Source organism: Glandiceps talaboti, chromosome 9 (assembly GCF_964340395.1).
Source record: "Glandiceps talaboti chromosome 9, keGlaTala1.1, whole genome shotgun sequence".
In the NCBI taxonomy this organism is placed as follows: Eukaryota; Metazoa; Hemichordata; class Enteropneusta; family Spengelidae; genus Glandiceps; species Glandiceps talaboti.
Genome location: NC_135557.1, coordinates 12,868,782 through 12,889,400, shown reverse-complemented (window position 1 = coordinate 12,889,400; position 20,619 = coordinate 12,868,782). Strand labels below are relative to the sequence as shown.

General features: G+C 36.1%; 1 protein-coding gene across 1 annotated transcript; it reads right to left on the bottom strand.

The window, feature by feature from the left end:
• Positions 1-7,466: 7,466 nt before the first annotated feature.
• On the bottom strand, positions 7,467-16,350 carry LOC144440463 (C-type lectin mosGCTL-1-like). The gene is made up of 5 exons (XM_078129830.1): positions 16,243-16,350; positions 10,912-10,999; positions 9,702-10,050; positions 8,387-8,463; positions 7,467-7,709 (listed from the first exon to the last, which is right to left on the bottom strand). The coding sequence occupies exons 2-5, from the start codon at positions 10,967-10,969 to the stop codon at positions 7,657-7,659; spliced, it is 537 nt and encodes a 178-aa protein (XP_077985956.1). The 5' UTR covers positions 10,970-10,999; positions 16,243-16,350; the 3' UTR covers positions 7,467-7,656.
• Positions 16,351-20,619: the final 4,269 nt, after the last annotated feature.

Below are 20,619 nucleotides of genomic sequence, written 5' to 3'. Positions count from 1 at the left end.
GAAAGATTCAAATATGTTACATGTCAACTTAGTGAAATTACCCGAGAGCTTCTGTTGACATGTCCTCAGCGTCAAACAATGAAGCCGTTTTCACTCTCATACCTTTTATTAGTGTTCTGAGATTCTATACAATATTCCACCATTCATTGAGAATATTAGTAAACTAAACCTTTTAATTGAGTCTCAATAAATCTATCTAGAAGTTACTGACAATTTCATTTCCATTGGTGTTGTGACGTCACTATGTGGTGACATCACCACATGTTGTTATGAGGTCACCATATATTGTTGTTACATCACCATATGTTGTGGTGACGTCATTGATAATAACATGGGTAATTGGCCCACGCCTTCTATTTGCGTATTTTCGGCATGACTGTTCAACAGGTTGAATTTGAAAGTTAATAAAACTCTTTTTCTTTAATCGTTTAAAAATATTGAATCGGGTTATTCTGTTACACAACATTAACAGGTAGTGGAATTGCAATCACGGTTACAGAATATTAAGCTGAACTCTAGTAGAGGTGTTTTATTGTGATACCGTACAACCTTACTTGGTAGCAAATCTGATATTCATCATCGAGTACTATTGTTGCCAAGAGTAACACTTGTACATCACTGAAAAAGGTCATTTAATGAACTTTCTCATTAAAAAGCTTAATGTTGTACTTACCATCACATTCAGGGGCTTCCCTTCGCTAAAACGGAAAAAGTATACATCAATAAAGCGAACCCCATTTCAGGATATAATGGTGTTTTCATAAACTTTGGGTTCTGGAAAGTCACATCACATTAATATAGTTTGTTTACCAAGAAACACGAAATTCAAACTTTTTTTTCATTTCTCTATTGTCCTTTCAATCATAACACTGTAGTCTCACGGGTCTTAGTAGTGATGTATATTTATTAGATGAACAATGCATATTCATGACTCTATCTGAAGGAAATAAGCACTTAGAATTTATGAATATTAAATGTTCATCTAATTCTTGTTAATGTCTGCTATGACCAAAGAGGCAACAGTGTTCCATCGAAAGAGGAATACAGCTGAAAAAAAGGTTCTAGTTGGTGTTTCATGGCAACCAAGCGAACCTACAGACCCTGTGGAAATACCGTTATTTCCTGGGCTGATGCTCCCCCCCCCTCAAATAACCCAGTTAATACATTACTACTATACTAATGAAAGCACATTATCAGCAAACTAAGATACATAAAACCTAAGTACATTGATATTATTGTTGCCTGTGATAGACTACACAAGGAGCTATAGTGGTGCCTTGGTTGTGCAGATCAAATCACTCACTCTGTAATCAGGAAAGTGTAACAAACCGAACGAAGTTGAATGTGTCAAGATATACTTGCAATTATAGATTCCGCTCTACAGTGAGTGTAATTACATTAACATTTATTCACATCTCATATTAACATTATTGCAATGATAGTCTTCGTGTGTGTCTATGTTAGTTAGATAATATTAGTTGTTGACTTAATCTTGTCGTTGTCTTAGTAACAAGGCCACACCCCTGATTCATTTTCGCAATGTATACAGCTATCCTGTTTGGTCTGACAGACCACATCGATGAATTAAACTTGACCCTCCAATAGCCCAACCAATAAACCCTGATATTCCCACACCACAACCAATACTTAATGCCAATCTCACAACCAACCATGAAGCCCAAACATTCTCAATCCCGACCAATAACACCATCACTCCCACAACTCGACCAATAAACCCCGAAATTCCCATATTCCGACCAATAACTCGGACATTCCGACATCTTGACTAATAAACACCGATACTACATACAATATACTCTGACATTCCAACACCCTGACAATAATATACCCCGACATTTCAACACCCCGACAATAATATACCCCGACATTCCAACACCCCGACAATAATATACCCCTACACTGCTACTTTTGGCAGACCAAAGCTCTGCATGTTATGTCTGTCAAGTTTAGACTAACAATTCTTTATTACTATAACTATGCAACATATATTCAACGTTGATAATTTGGAAAGTAATACCTGGCGACTTGTAGATGTTCCGGAAGTTGTTTGAATGGTTAGACAACAAGCCAGGATGAATACCTTTATTATTTCCGTGTTCCTCATGGCCGCAGTTGAAAATTTGTATCACGTGACTCTTTCCTACATGATGAAAGCAGTTATAAAATTTCAGTTCGTTTACTAATAAACTAATTGCTGCATGCCTTCTATAACATTACAATTGTCTTCTGTCATGGTTAGAACAGCTGATTGCAAAGTAGGAATTTCTTGAACATTTTATACGTATAATAAATTACGTCATTCAATCATTTATATTAGTATATCTTAATACTAGCTTTAAGTTCTCGTGGTGCTGTAGTATGCTCCAGTAAGTAGAATACCCCTTATACTTATTTTAAATATGTGACAAATGTTACATTCCCCCAAAACATGAAAAACTCCGCTTTCGGGTATTTTACAGTATATGCTATGTGCAGCAAGAATACCCTCTAACACAAAATGTATAAACTCAACCACTTTAATTATTTCTTTATCATGTTATTCTGTTTATTGTGGTTAAAGGAGAATTTTTCAAAGCGATAATTTACGTCCATTTTAGTTATTTCACTTAATGTGATGTCACTGATTACGTCGAGAATCCCCAGATTTATGAACCAAAATTAAGGCTTAGCTTATATTAAGCTTGTCGATATTCTGTTGGTGAATATATTCTTTTATTTTCATAGTTATAGGAAATTGTTGGGTCAACCATGAAATTAATCTTTTTTTCAAATCACTTAAAGGTATCATAAAATATTAATGGGCCATTAGGATTGTACGCTAAACCCTGGAAGTAGCCCGCATCTTTCACAAAAGCCATACATTAAGCTTACTAGTCTAATACAATTCACCGTGCTAAGCACGTGGTAATATATGCAATTACCACAGAAACTATTTCTACGCTTCCCAAATACATTTTACTTTGAATTGAAGAAGAGAGTGATACAACATAATCCATCCGCCAGGTCAGTTTTCAAAATAAAACCACCCATTTATTTCAAATTGATTCGCCTGAACCTGTAAACCTTTGCAAACTAAAAATGCGTACTTTGGCGCAAATGCCTTAAAGTGATATCCATTATTTTAAAAGAAATAGCTAATGCTTATTGCATAATGATTTACATATATATATATATATATATATATATATATATATATATATATATATATATATATATATATATATATATAAATCATTATGCATTATATATATATATATATATATATATATATATATATATATATATATATATATATATATATATATATATATATATATATATATATAGGTTTTGAAAATAAAACCACCCATTTATTTCAAATTGATTCGCCTGAACCTGTAAACCTTTGCAAACTAAAAATGCGTACTTTGGCGCAAATGCCTTAAAGTGATATCCATTATTTTAAAAGAAATAGCTAATGCTTATTGCATAATGATTTACATATATATATATATATATATATATATATATATATATATATATATATATATATATATATATATATATATATATATATATATATATAAATCATTATGCATTATATATATATATATAGGTTTTGAAAATTTGAACCAAATTATATGCTATAGACCCTACAGAACTGTTTCGTGAGGTGCGTAGTCCTCACTCATCAGGGGTAGAATGGAATATAGTATCTGCGTATCCTTACCGTTAAATTCTATTATTCTAAAGTTCCTAACAGGGAATATCCACCTAGTAACATAGCGCATTAGCATAGTTAATTGTTCTGCAATAATGATTTATGTCTATGCCTACACGACGACACAAGTTCATTCCGTTTATTTAGAGTGCAACGATGATGTTGACAAATTATAATATACTTTTCAGTTATGCAGAGATTACATCTCTGACTGGAGCTGTTGTACGGTCGCGCGCGTGCGATAATTTTCCATGTGATGTCGTAATCAATTTCTTTATCCTTAAGAAACCATACATACTTACTTAGTTCTGTTGAGTTTCTTGACAAATTATTGCGGAATGAAGCTGTGTGGTTCCTGTACCGTGTCTTAAACTCGTTTTCAGTTAGTCCGACATACGTTTCGCGGATATTGGTGTCTTTACGCTGAACTGTTGCCTGGTATACCACGCTCTTTTGTAAACATTTCCCGTCCAAGGGACATGTGTCCTTCACGCGACAGTTACATAACTTAGTATTCTCGTTTTTACAGCCGTTCTGGGTAGATAGTTGTGTTTTATTGTGGTTGTCGATGAGACGTTTAGTATTAGTTACACAACTGTAACTAATTTTAATAGTATTACGATTGAAGATTTTCCGGAGGTTGTTCCCTTGTGGAAAGCACTTGTCTACCAGGGCAAGAAATTTTTTACCAATATTAGTGGAGACACTCTTGCTAAAGGGTGGGTTATACCATATATATATATATATAGGTTATCAGCCCAAAACTAAAGTACGCAATAGGTTATAAATTTACCAACTCACCTAAAATCAAATATTAGTATTCTAGTATTCTATACTTCAAACTAAGCTCAAACTTTCATTTTTTAAGATTAATTTTAAAACTTGGTGCAATCGGGTCATTTACTAGTTGACGTTACAACCGTACGAGGAAATGTCATTAGAGGCACGTCATTTGTATTGGAGAAGACTTATTGAAAATCTGCACTGATGGGTATTTTTTGTGGAAAATAATAAGATATGTGTGTTTGTCATTTTGATGACTTGAAATGACTCGCGAACACCTGCAATATGAATAAAGATTTCTACGTGGGGGAAAGGGATACTCCTGAAGTACCCTCCCCTATCCGTATTTCTATATATCCCCGCACCATGTACAATGTTTTCGAAGACGTCAACCACTAATATGTTTTATATTACATTAAGAATGTATAGTTGTGTATCAGGTTAGTGTTAGGGTTAATGTTATATATCATTTTCATTAAGTTCACTGAATTCATTCTTTGACCAATTAATAAGATGCACATGTAATTGATATCATTATTTGCTGCATTTACATACATAAAAGGGTAAAAAAACAAAACCCTTGACTGATGTTTCAACACGCTATTTTTCGTTATAATCAAAATAAAGACTTGTTCTGAATGACATTGTAGAAGTATTGTGGTTTACTATAATGTTGGAATGTATTAATGGACGCCATAAAAATATTGATAATTTTGTACAACTGGCATAACTTTATTTTACACCACATATATTTGATTTCACAGTTTTTTGTTACATGTTTACTTAAATTTAGATGATATATTAAAAATATGTATATGTTGGGGATGGGGTCATTTTGGAAAAATGATTCACAGATATGTTTATTGTTAATGCATATCTATCTGTCTGTCTGTCTGTCTGTCTGTCTGTCTGTCTGTCTGTCTGTCTGTCTGTCTGTGTCTATCTCTGTGTGTGTGTGTAAAGAAATCTTAGTCATCTCAATCTTAAAGTGCAAAGATTTGTATTGTTTGATATTTCAGGCATTAGTTTGAAAGGATACTATATAAAGAGTCTGAGAAAGTATTAATTTTTCTCTTACCTATGGCACAGCAGTATGTCTAAACCGTAACCATTCAGCTCCACCGTCAAAATAAAGTAACGTCCTCTTATTAAGCATTAAATACTCCCATACATCAGAGTTGACTTCACAACTGATCGATTTCAATCAATTACTTGGCTTATATACATTGTTTCTCTAAGTGGGTTAGTTGTGCTGGTAGGGATAGGTATACGTAGGCCGATATCTTACATCGCATGTTTTCAAAAAATGAAATCAAATCGTGAAGTGCCATCAATAATCTCAACGCGAAAGTGATTTAATTAGATATTGTCCCACTTGTGCCACTCCATCTGTTTGAATTATTTCACGGTGACTAAGCAGTCTGATTGAAATCAGTTCACATCTTTGATGACTTTAAGCACACAGTGTATACCTGTTGAACGTACATGTATATATAGCTATATATAGTATATATTCCTATTGTAAACTATCACAAATCACTATAATAAACTACTACCACAACTACTACTACTACTACTAATACCACCACCACTACTACTACTACTACTTCTACTACTATTACTCTTACTACCACCACCACCACCACCACCATCACTACTACTACTACCACCACCACTACTACTACTACCACCACCACCACCACCAACACCACTAATACTACTACCACTACTACTACTACTACTACTACTACTACTACTACTACTACTACTACTACTACTACTACTACTACTACATACTGTTTGAATACTAGTATATTAAAATAATATGTTAGGTTACTTTTTGTTTTATTTTTGGTCCAAATGGCATAACATATATATGCACTGGACAATAAGAAATTAAAGTATACTTATATAAATAGTGGTTTATTTCAAACTTAATCTTACTTTCTGTAAACTACATATTTTTCTGTCTTTTGATATAGACTGTGTCACGATGTATAGGCCAGCCAAAAAAATCTCATTACGATAATCCAAATGGGTTATTTTACTTTCAGTTAACACAAATATGTCGAATTTGTTTAATTTATTCATATTTTGCAACCAATATAACAACACTGTACAAGTTTCGGAATGTGACGGCAAGACATCCGTTTACCGAGGGATAGATGTTCGATATTTGTAGTTGTGCTTCGATGGATGCATTTATCTTTCCTTATCTATTTGCCGGTAAAATTAGTCTGCCATTGCCTGTTTTGCAAACAGTGGCCTGGGGGTAGAAGTCTAGCAGTGGCCTGGGGAGAAGTCTAGCACTGTCCTGGTGGTAGAATTGTAGCACTGACCTGGTGGTAGAAGTCTAACACTGGCCTGGGGGTAGAAGTCTAGCAGTAGTCTGGGGGCAGGAGTCTAGAATTGGCCTGGAGGTAGAAGTCTAGCAGTGGCCTGGGGAGAAGTCTAGCACTGTCCTGGTGATAGAAGTCTAGCAGCAGTCTGGAGGCAGGAGTCTAGCACTGGCCTGGGGGTAAAAGTCTGGCAGTGGCCTGGGGGTAGAAGCCTAGCAGTGGTCTGGAGGTAGAGTCTAGCAGTGGCCTAAGTGTAGAAGTCTAGCAGTGGCCTGGATGTAGCAGTCTAGCACTAGCCTGGGGTAAGACGTCTAGCAGTGACCTGGGGTAGAAGTCTTGCAGTAGCCTGGGTGTAGCAGTCGAGCACTGGCCTGGAGGTAGCAGTCTAGCACTAGCCTGGGGGAAGACGTCTAGCAGTGACCTGGGGTAGAAGTCTTGCAGTAGCCTGGGTGTAGCAGTCTAGCACTAGGCTGAGGGCAGGAGTCTAGCTGTAGCTTGTAGTTTTCAGAAAATCAATCAAAATTTGAATACAGCTTTATTACTGATATGAGAAGATATGATAGTATTACATACAGTTATCAAGGATAATGTTAAAGTTTTTTTATTTGTTGTCCGAATAGATCAAAGAAGAAACATACATGCTGAAATTAGTTTAAAGTCATTTCAGATCACGCTATAATAGTATGCAAATATATTTAGGTACAGCTGACTGTAGTGTAGTTGTTTATCTCATTGCATGTGATCTTTGTTGTCGTATCACCCAATATCATTTACAGAGCAAATGACATCAAAACTGAGATTAGGTTGCCATGGTTATCGTCCTTCATCGTCGACAAGGCAGACATCACAGAAATCCAAGTCACACTCTGAAGATGAGAATAAAACAGTAATAAGTATCAGGGAACTATAATTACGACTAATGACAAATCAAAACATATGAAATGATCATATATAATAATAATATATGATAGATAGATAGATAGATAGATAGATAGATAGATAGATAGATAGATAGATAGATAGATAGATAGATAGATAGATAGATAGATAGATAGATAGATAGATAGATAGATAGATACTATTGTGTGTATGCAAATCAAATCAAATAGCAATAGGCCATGGTTTGTGTAATTATAGAGGGACTTCATTCGAGTCGTTGCTTGTTAATTTTCAATTATTTCAAATATGTCACACCATTAGCTATGTAAGTGATGTGAGTTACATAGAAAAACAATAGCATCGCCAGCTTACATCAAAGTGTCAACAAATTTAGGGTCTCCACCTGATGTTTTCAGCAGTCGAACTAAGTATACCATGGCCGAGATGAGAGTGGGGTATGGCCCTGCACTTGGCCCATGGCAGTGGTAGAATATGGGAGATTGTTGTTCTCACTCTCATAGGCCGGTTTCCAAAATGTTGAACCAATTTGCGAAATTGTAGAAATGTCAAAATTTTGTTTTACAAACATAAGCAATTTAACCAGTATATACAGCTGCAGTAAACCTTGGTTTGTACTCTTAAATAATAGTCGTTTGTTTCTTACCGTAAAACTGACAGACATAGCCCTTCCTTCGTACCCCCGTACAGTACTCGTCGTCCCACATGAGACCATTTCTTTTTCTACAAATAATTTCAGTTTAAAATGCAATGTTTATTAATGTCTAAACATGTATGTTTTGTTGAATTACATACTATGACAGAAGCCCGTGGCGCGCTAGTGCAAGTGTCGCTACGCTCGTGAAAGTACTGGCGCAGCAGAGAACACTGCAAACACTCGTGCCAGTACCCTTGAGTACCAACACATGGAGTTCATATGGCATGGGGTTCTTTCATGTTTACACATGTTTATAAAACTGCAAATTTCCATAAAAAACCCAAAAATCATGCATCGCGAGACCCCCTCCATTTCGTGTGTAGCGAACGATCGCTTCCTCATTTTCATATCATTTGCATGCAGGTATGCGAAAATGTTTGGGTATTGCACTACAGTGCAAATACCACTAGTAGACACGCACCAGTGCAAGCAATCTCTGGTACATATGTAATAATACGTGGACAAGAAAGTTGAATGGTAGACATACTGGTAGACAACAGATATACATTTGGGGTTAGGACTAGGGTTAGGTTACGAGCAGAAGATCTAAAAAGGGTTTGGTTGACCTTAGTATATCTAACAAGTTGAAGGTTATGGTTACCTAATTAAAGGTGGCAAGGTCAAGGTTAGATTGATTTGGTTGTATTTGATCAACATGTATCAAAACGGTAATATAAAGTCATAAGAATTGTATAATCTCGTATGTGTTGTACCAAATCGACAACTTCAATCATCACACCCGACAGTGAAGATTGGCAATCGTTTCTACTTTTCATTTAAATTTCACTAAATAACCACTTCCCTAGCCGGCTAAACTGCACTACTAGAACTATTCAGTAAAAATTCATTTTTGAAAATAAAATTATGTAATCTCTAAAATCCGGATATTACATGACTGAATCATTATTACCATGGGTACGTGAAGTTGATGTGTTCATTTTTTCCTTCCGTAGGGAATGAGATACTTTGGGAGGGGGGGGGGATTCTGTGTGTCTCTCTATCTGTCTGTCTGTGTTATCGTTTTCTCCAAAACGGCTCGCTCAATTCAAACGAAATTCTTTTGTTATCGTGTTTTTCCAGCCAACTTGATGCAGACTGCAGATCCAAGGGAAAACAACAAAATTTCTTGTATCAAACATGAAATTGCAAGACTATACCCTTACGGAAGGCATTCAGTTTAAATCTGGTACAGGAAAGAAATGATATGCGGTAGTCTATGTTGTTAAAGAGTTAAGGGTCACTTAAATATGGAAAGACAACTTACTGAAGTTGTACACAATCCTGGCCTGCAGGCATTTTTTTGACGTTGTTGTTTGGTTCGTCAGGTGCCCAATTGGAGTAGCTACCACACTCAGGAAATTTGAATTCCTCACCATCAACCCATTCATAGACTCCTTCCTGTGATCTGTCCTGAAGCCCGATCCAAAAGCCTGTTCTGACCTCATCATCAAGGGAATTGTCGTAAATGTAGCTTCGAATTATGTTATCCGTTGAAGCATCGCTGATTGTAGCCAGGGTACCACCCTTCTCGGCACACAGTAGTCTGGCGTCGACCCAGTACACTTCATCGGTGTATACTCTGTAGTACTTACAGTTACAGATCGGACCATACTCTAACAACCAAGAGAAAATGTTTCAACAGAGTCAGGTATTAAACAATTATGTATCACGTGATCATGCTAGAATGATATTCATGTACGTTGTTTTTTGGCAGACGCCATATCTAGTGTGGTATGAACATATTATATAAAAACACTCACAAATTTAAAGTATGAAGTATTTGTATTAGTGATATCAATATGAAAGGTTTATTAGATAACATATCAAATGAATTCAGGGCTAAACAAAAAAAACCCTGTAATTTTGTAGGCAAACGTTCAAAATGGTCATCGGGTTTATCAGAAGAGGTGTATTGCGTCAGTTTTTCTCTATAGAATAATGGTTTTGTGTATCCGGAAAGTTACAATGCACAATGCCGTGTCCAGTAATAAATCATTATTGCATTGTGTTATGACTGCGACCATCACAGGTATAGATGGCGCTGTTACCTGGATGATTGTGACGATAATCTAAAACTTCATGTACAGTTATACGAATGTAACGAGTGTGTTTACTGCCAAATTAGAGAGACTATATATTTTGAATCAGGAGATACATTTCTTTTTATGCCTCACACAAGGGGGTTTTGTTTTTGGCGCAAACACTGTAAGAATCGGACATGATACATTTTATCGAACTGTGGACACAAATCATCATCACTGCCAGGTAAGACAAAAAAGATTCAAACACAAGACTTTATTTTTGTTCGCCATGAGATACATTGTAACATTGTATACGTGCGCGCGCTATAAGTGTCTGTATTTTGTTTGCATAATTCGTAACAAATTATGTTGTGTGAGATGTCAAAAACATCGTCAGCCTGATTGAAACTCTATATTCTCTCTTGTTTGGTAGTTAGTATAACTTATTCTCACCAGCACTTTCAGCGACAATCGATATAACTAACAGTAGTAACGTCACTTTGAAGACCATCGTGGTAAATAAGGTGTACGCTCTCAATATCTAAAATATAAAAATAAAAAAATATTACAAATATATATTTTTACATCGAATAACCTGATATGTATCATCAAATTTACTATTAATATAATATGTTTATTATTTTCTTTTCATTGCCCATAATCAGTAATTAATATATTGTGTAATCTTGGTAAGCTGACGTATACTGTGTTTTAGAATGACAATATTTACATACATTAACTATACTATTCCTGTATTACAGATTGTTGCCTTAATATGAGTTATATCCCAGAGGGCAATGACATGGAGCGGAGCGGGGTGAGTGTTGATGTATCCTTGCACCGAAGGCATATAACCCAATATCAAGGCTATGATTAGATATTATTCTCACTATTTTTTCTTTGTTTATCCAAGCAAAATATGAGTGACTTACTTAAGGGGTCCCTGCCATTACGAGTCGCTAGACATGTAGTAACAAACCCTTAGGTCATGAGTATTTTCTGGCTGAATGAAGTAAATTGTTGGGGAAGATTTTCATATATATACCGGCATACTCATTCGCGCCAGGTCGCAATGTTCGTACTGTGGTTTTAGTGTACGTACTCAGGTGAGACTGTGTTATAGAATCGGGTACGTGTATTCCAACATAATTGCTTTGAGTTCTTGCCATTATCAACCGTAATAGTACGTAGCAACTACTCCTCCTCCTCCATACAAAACAAACAGACAATATTCTCAACTTATACTCCACTTGAAGATAATTGAAGTGAGGCTTGAACTAGTTCAAATGCAGTAAAGCCACTTAAGCAGCAGTTGTTTGCCATGGTTCACAAACCAACAATCTGACGCATGTTCACCTATTAAGTTGAAATTGTGAAGAGTTATCATACGCTTACAATTAATCATACTTATGCATATATCAATCTACTTTCATTTGAAATAAGATGGAGTATTGACAAAAGTACAATTTTAGTGTATTTTTTGTGTATTTTAACGATCAAATTTACTGCAATTGGTCCGTGAAGACAATGACGACCCATGAGTGGTTTACTTTCAACAAGTTGCACCACAATAGAATTGTATGTCAAAAAGGGCAATATTTAATACATCGAATATTCTAAAATCATCTGGAATTCTGAAAAAACAGGCAAATATATATATGTTTTTGTTCTTCAGACAAGAAAGTAACGGAAACCTTTAACACATGTATTGGTATTTTTTTCCAATTTGAGTACATTTTGTGTTACTTCTATAAGTTATCACTAAACAGTAATCTATAATGTCAAGTACTTTAACCATACAAAAGACCGCGACATCGAAGGTACGTACATGTCAACTGAGCGTATGACGTAAAAAATATTTCAAGTGATAGAAGCGCCAGTTTCCAATATTCCATGGTTCGCGGCTTTGCATATCCAGAACTGTCAACTGCCGACAACCACGATAACCCCTCTCTTGTCAGTAAACTCTAGAGGCACAGCGACGTAAAAAATATGTGTTTCCTATGTTTCAAAATTTTCTAACATTTAATGAATTTAGTAGAGTTCAAGCCACAGTTTAGTTCCCTTACTTTTAAAATTCATGGCTTCTCCTTAAATGTTAGCTCGCATACAACAATGATGGTAGATTGTTTAGCCTAGGACACGTTTATGTCATTTAGGTTTGTCGTAGTATTTTAACGCATTATCTGGTATTTTAAATGGTTACTGTATAAATTTACAACAGTATTTGTCAACTATTGTCACAATAATGGCTGTACCACACCCTATCTGATGTAGGTCACCATTCTATAATAAATCCCGGTCTTATATGCAGTACCACCCGTGGTATTAAACCATGCAGATATACGTGATTCTATCTCCATGACTGAACCAAACATTAACCAAAAGCAAATGGTTAATTTTATTTGGGAAGCAGTTGTGATGGGGCGTGATGGGAACATTGTCACCACTATGCTCACCATCACCAACACAACCACCACCATTAGCAAACCAGTATTACTGTACCACCACGATCAACATCATCATCATCATCATCATCATCATCATTATCATCATCATCATTATCATCATCATCATCATCATCATCATACTACTACTACTACTACCACTATCACCACCACAACCATTACTACAATCATTACCACAACATCACAGCACCACCACATTTAGTACCACCATTACCATAACATTTCCACCACCACCAGCAGTACCACTACTACGAGCACTAAAACCACTACTTAACACCACTAAAATGGGGTCCACTCTACATTAGTTTTGACTCAGCTATAGTTGTTTTTGATTTTGGTAGTCTAAAATTCTTAACAAATCATAACCTTGATATTGAATTAATTATTCCTAGAATGTTTCCCCCTGCGTGAAACAAAGAGCGACAACTACATTTTCCAATCCCCTAATCCTTAATATAGAACTACTGCAAATCTTCTCCAAACCTGTAATTGATTTATGGTTAAATGAGACTAAAATGTTTTAATGTGGTCTGTGGTTGACAGCATTGGCCGCACTCCATTAACAGAACTGGACGTTGTATGACCCATTTAACAACTGCATAGTAGTCAGTGATCCATCGCAATGTCATCTAGTTACAATGTGGCCACTGGACCATTTTAACGAGGTAATGCTTTTTTAATCTTCACTGCAAACTAAGAAAGGCCAGGCCAGGGTTTCAATCCTAGGGTATGGTGTTTTAACTTATTTAGTAGATTTGTTGTGGTTCAATAATTTGACATCTTTTTCAGACATCTGTTTTACACTTCGAATTTTTCATACTAATCCTAACTAGGTGTGCGTAGCGTGCGGGAGTGTTGTCACATTTTATGATAAGGTCATTTCTGTGGTGTCGTATAACGTTATTAGTAATTCACCATTGTCTATGGCTTGAATGACAATAGCCCTTAATAGAAGTGGGACGTTCTACTTATTTTTTTAAAGGCTGTCCCGGGTCCTACCTGAGGTAGGATAAGTTTGTGTCTCAGCGTAAACTTAGTTATGGCGTAAATGACACGCGATCCACCCGGTCGTGAACCCGTCCTTACTCGCTCCTGAGAAATGTATGTTGTGAAGTAAGGAAACCTAACGTTATTTTGACTCACACATTTTTTATCTAACAGAAAACAACTGACTAGGGTTAAAAGAAAACTGGAAATACGTTATGCTTCAGTGCGACACCAGCAGGTCAGCGTACTTTCAGGACAGACTGCGTTCACAAAGAAACGTTTGCGTCTGTGACATGGCCTCGAATTAACTATCCTGATTCGTACATCAGGTAGGATTTTTCGTGCCATTTAAATGGGACTATAGTTATTCAGAACAAACTCACTCTGTTATGTTACCCAAAGAAAGAATTGGGACAGGTGTTTCTAATTTAACATGTCATTCATCACAACGCACTACATTGTTACTTTCTAAGTTGTAATTAACAATTTAATGACAGGAACTATTACTTTACAAACTGCTAGCTACCATATTCACATTGTATTATAAGTTTCATTACCCAGTAATTTCCTGTCTTTTGTAAGCGGTTTAATACATTTTCTACCTTTCAAACACTAACACCAATACTCGTGAAAATATCCATTGTCCATTATCAGCAATACCATATTTTTTATTAAGGGACCGGTCAGTTTGTTTGGCGGAGGGGGGGGGGGACTGATGGTGTCACCCGATTTTTTTAATTGGCAAGAGGGGGAGGGGTATTTGTGTTTTGGACTGTGATGTAAGAACAGTTCATTTCCACAATGGCACGATTTTTTCTTAACAGCGGTATTTGTTTCTGGTCCCCATTTCTTACCTACTTTTTAAAATATTACTTCACCCTTAATGACGTTGAAACACTGATTCACTACGTAACATATACATGTATTACCTATCACACTAGCTACTGTACATGTCATATAAATCCCCGGGGACCCCGGGCCCATAGGACCCAACATGAGCGATTAGATGGACATACGCCCTTCACAAACTCTGTTTCTATACTTTACTGTCAAGATGCTTCTTTTGAATATCTCAGCCACCCTTCTCGGAAACCAGAGCTGTTATTCCTTCCGCGACACTGAGACACTGCCTATTGACGGTGCGGTTTGGACGGTGCCGTAAAAGTGGCTGTGGTTTGCGACGATGAACCCCATGTTTAAAGATTTGTTGCTAATTACATGCTGCTGTCGTGTAAGATGTTTGAAATTGCTATGAATGTATAATCTAATACGTCTAAAAGTCCACTCTCTGAGTCACAATGAATTACTTGGCATATGAATGTAATGGGAGGGGGACATGTTTTAGATATAAGTGATCGTGTTGTTTTGTATGCACTACGGAAAAACCCACTAACCCCAGGCCGACAAAGCTGCCCGATCCCATAACAGCCATGATAAAGGGTGAAAAAACTAGTGAACCTAGTCTACACTGGCTTTACAACATTTTCAAGCCAGACTAGCTTCTTGGCCGGCAACCAGCCAACCAACCAACAAACAAACAAACAATCAAACAAACAAACAAACAAACAAACAAACAAACAAACAAACAAACAAACAAACAAACAAACAAACAAACAAACAAACAAACAAACAAACAAACAAACAAACAAACAAACAAACAAACAAACAAACAAACAAACAAACAAACCAACAAGACACAGGTAAAGAGTATCAAACAGTCATGCCGCCGCCGTACGTACGTTAGAAGGCATGCATGCATGCGAAATCACATCACCACATAGTCAGGGTGTAAGGTGACGACACCATTGTATAATTTACGGATCTGCGTATTATTTAAATCCATTGACGCAAACTTATGAATCATTTGATCAAAATCAAGATCTTAACACGTGAAACAGTTCAACTCACCGATGTAAACATAGGTTGAGAATACGATGGGACAAGTTATCACGGGTAAAATTCTACATATGGTTTTATATTATCTGTTTTGTATAGACTCTGAAGGAAATGAACGGATACCCTAAGTAGTCTGGTGTAAAATTTACTTTGAAACACTGGTTAGTATGGCGTACCCAAAACAATCAGCAAGTTAAGTTGAATCGTCTTTTTGTTGTGTTAACCTCGATCAAGTACCTGAAGTATGACGCTACCTTGCAATTGAAAACGAGCATCGATGGTTTATTCACTGAAGTATGTGATCCGTACCGGGGCGTCAATGTATAGACGTACCCGGTTGTACACTGCCGAATAAAATTGTCAGCATTTGCTTGAGAAGAAATTAAATGAACAATAATAATGATAAAGATAGGATGTGACAACAGATACTTACGGATACTTAAGACAGGTTTGGTATTACCCTTCGACTGATCGTTGCAGGAGTATTGGCACGTCACTGTCCTTGGGCTATGATGACTTGACAACGGTATGTGTCGTGTAAGTTTTATGAAGCTGGGTCACGAGGATTAACAAAAGAAAATTGCACTAATGCAAATTTAAACGAGCGTCAATGGTTTACTGAGTGAAGTATGTGACCCATAGCGAGGCGTCAACTTATAACGTATATACATGTATCCCCCTGTTCATGTACACGGTATTGCTGAATAAATATGTCCGTAGTTATATATAATTAGCTTAGAAGAAACGAAAGTGGCAATGATAGTGATATAGGTAGAATCATAGACAGTGGAGAAGACTGGATATGTTAGAATTTGACAACAGATGCATATGAGGAGTTGGAAAGTTTTGTGTTACGACAGACATGGAAAGTGGTGTTAGCCTTCAACTAATAGTTTTAGAGTTTGCATTGTCACTTCACAGTCCTTGAGTTATGACTTGACACGGTACGTGTCGTATACTTAGTATGTTTTACAAACCAAGGTCATTGGAATAACAAAAGAGAAATCCGTGTCAGTTTGGTGTTACAATACCTTTAAAGTATTCTGAGTCGTCAAGGTCAACATGTTTTCTAACATGCCGGAGTGGCACCCCTGGAGAGTACAGAGAAATCGTTATTTTGACAACTAACAGTAAACACAACACGAATCTAAAACTGTGCAGACAACAGCGATCAAAATAATGAGTATAATTTCATTCAGGGCCGCTTGGAGTCGCGCTAACTGTACTAACTTTACACATATACCACTATTTTCTATGTATTAGTTTGATGTGTTGACCAATCAGATCTCTCTATTTGCACCATCAATATACTGGAATAACATTATAATATGCCATATTCCAGGTTCCAGTCATTTTTCCGGTAACCACCACAAGAGGGCGCAACCGATTTGGCAAACTGATGGCTAAACGCTTTGCCATGGCCACTAGTACTGGTTGTATAGCATTGCATGAAGCAGTGAATGAAATGCATGTGAAAGAATTCTGTGTGTTCTTAAAAGAGTAATACAATCGTGGTTAAGCATGTTTTGATTTGGCCTAATAATAAATTGTGTGGTTCCAATTACTCTCAATTTTAGAATAGGTGGGGTAGTTAGATATTTTATTTTAATTTATTTTATTTTCATGTGTGAGTGTCTAGTGCAGGTTATCCATACGGTCTCTGTGTTGTTTATGTCTTCTATCAATGTACAGCCAATATACAGATTGGAAGAACAGCTTTATTTTGTCTGATGTCAGTTTCCGCATCCACTATTTCTCGTGAGACTTCACAATTTTTTACTATTTTTTTTCGAATACACACAAAAAAAGTTTAGGGTCAGCAGTGAAAAACAATGTGGGGTTGGGTAATCAGAAACAAGCAATTGTTTTGTTAGGCCTTACTGGTAGTCACTTATAAAATGGTATTGTGGGAATAACATGGAGAATGAGTGATAACTCAATGGCTAGCTGCCTTAATGTTACAATACTTGACTATTAAATCGGTCCCTCATTCCCTGTACCAAACAGCATACGAACAGCGCTCCCAGTGGCCAAAATATGATATCTTTTATGTTTCCCATAACCGGCATATGGCATATTAACGTCTTCCTAACCGTTCCACTTAACAGTCTCTTCCCCTTTTCAAACAAACAACACAAGGTAAGTATATACCAATGATCCACGACTTCATTAAACATGACCAACCAGAATATTTCGCATACCTTGAAAGGAAAGTGACGTTGATTTATGAGAGAGAGAGAGAGAGAGAGAGAGAGAGAGAGAGAGAGAGAGAGAGAGAGAGAGAGAGAGAGAGAGAGAGAGAGAGAGAGCGAGCGAGCGAGCGAGCGAGAGAGAGAGAGAGAGAGAGAGAGAGAGAGAGAGAGAGAGAGAGAGAGAGAGAGAGAGAGAGAGAGAGAGAGAGAGAGAGAGAGCGAGAGCGCAATAAAACCGACAGTGCCGTATTTGTGTGACTGTTGACCTCAGAATCACCATCAGTATTTTCTATGTGACCAGGAATATCACTTTTAGAATTGTACATCACTTCACAAGAATAAGAATTCCTAGGGGGGCATAGTCTTGTTTACCCAGGCCAGACTCTCTCCGCTGGGTCACTACTACGAGACCACACGGTGATGGGAGTTTGGGTAACCGAGACTAAGTAAGCCAGGTCCACATTTTTAGCAAACCAGACACTACACGCTGTAAAAGGGTGTTGCCCATAATTTACTTCTATCGACATACCATAGAGTAGCCCTCAGATGGACCACCAAATTGTTCCTGGAAAGACTCTTGGCTTGTTATGTATGTAGGTCTTTCTAAAGAAAAACAGTGTGTCTATATCTTTTTTTCTGATTGCCTACAAAATAAAGAAATAGTTTCCTGTGTAAAAGCTAGCAGAGTGCTTTTTGTCTCTCAATATTTCGGTCCGTCCAATAGTCTGCCCAACTGTTAGCATTTCATTCCTCTCACAATACGTGTTTGGTAATTATAATATGTACATGTTACTATTAAAAGCTTTTAAATTAAATTTTAAAAATAGTACCGAAAACAATAACAATATTCTGTAAATTGATCAAATGCTACCAGTGTTTTGAACTTTTAATATCCGTTCACAATAAAATACTGGAACCAAATATAAAAATGCGGGTAGAGCATTTCCGCTCAAGGAAATGAATACGGTGACCATAGATTAACAATTTCTACTTTACCCGATTGACACAACTTTGACCAACTTAGGTGGATTGGTTAGCCTATCCAAACAGGAAGTGACGTTAATTTATTTCACATCTCAGTACACACTACATTTGAAACAGAATTGCAGGTCGTCGACCTGTCAAAATAACAAATATTTGTAAAAAAAAAAAAAATATATATATATATCGGTTAAAATAATAGGTTTTACCAATATCAATAAAAATGAAATACTACTTTGCATATTAGTTCTTGACGTAAGACGTGGAGTGAGAATAAACAATATTTATTTATCAAATTTATGTGTTTTGTAATCAGTCTGCAAACAAGGAAATATTAAATAAACAACTCAACGGTACAAAAGGATTAGAGGAATAAAAGTCAATATCTGTGTGGCAGGACTATTGTAAAATTCCAATCGCTTCATCGAAAGTTCCTATCCACATTTTACAGAGAGTAACAATACTGTAATTCATGAGTGCATTGACTCGGATATCTTTTAAATGTCCAAAGACAGAAATAGATAATACAGTATTACTGGTACAAGTCTATTTTTGTTTTTCATTCGGTATCGTCTCGTACCAAGTACTTCTTGTTTCCTGTCTATGTATGTATGTATGTATGTATGTATGTATGTATGTATGTATGTATGTATGTATGTATGTATGTATGTATGTATGTATATGTGTGTATGTGTGTATGTGTATGTATGTGTGTATGCGTGTATGCATGCATGTATGTATGTATGTATGTATGTATGTATGTATGTATGTATGTATGTATGTATGTATGTATGTATGTATGTATGTATGTATGTATGTATGTATGTTTGTTTGTTTGTTTGTTTGTATGTATGTATGTATGTGTGTATGTATGTATGTATGTACCGGTATGTATGTATGTATGTATGTATGTATGTATGTATGTATGTGTGTATGTATGTATGTGTGTATGTATGTATGTGTGTGTATGTATGTATGTATGTATGTATGTATGTATGTATGTATGTATGTATGTACGTATGTACGCATGTATGTATGTGTGTGTGTGTGTGTGCGCGCGCGCGCGTGCCTGCCTGCGTGTATATGTATGTATGTATGTATGTATGTATGTATGTATGTATGCATGTATGCATATGTATGCATGTATGCATGTATGTATGTATGTATGTATGTATGTATGTATGTATGTATGCATACATGTATGCATGTATGTATGTATGTAGGTAGGTATGTTTGTTTGTTTGTTTGTTTGTTTGTTTGTTTGTTATTTGTTTGGTTTTTTTTTTATCAACGCATGATAGAAAGTTGGATGAAAAGATGTTTGTCTATCTGTCTGAATTTCAACCATTCAGTATAACTGTGTATATGTATGTAGCTATATATGTATATCTTACTGTATACAATATATTACTAAATACATTTGTTTTATATGGTTTCATGAATGACCTAGAATAGACATCGGTAAGGCAGGATATGAATACAAACGTTTTAATAATTAACTCATTCTGTTTGATATTTGATCGATCTTGAGAGACGAATTGAGGTATTAATATCGAATTTCATTACAATGTTGATACATTCTATTTAAACAAATAAGCACACAATTTTCCATGTATAATACGTCATTTATTTTAATT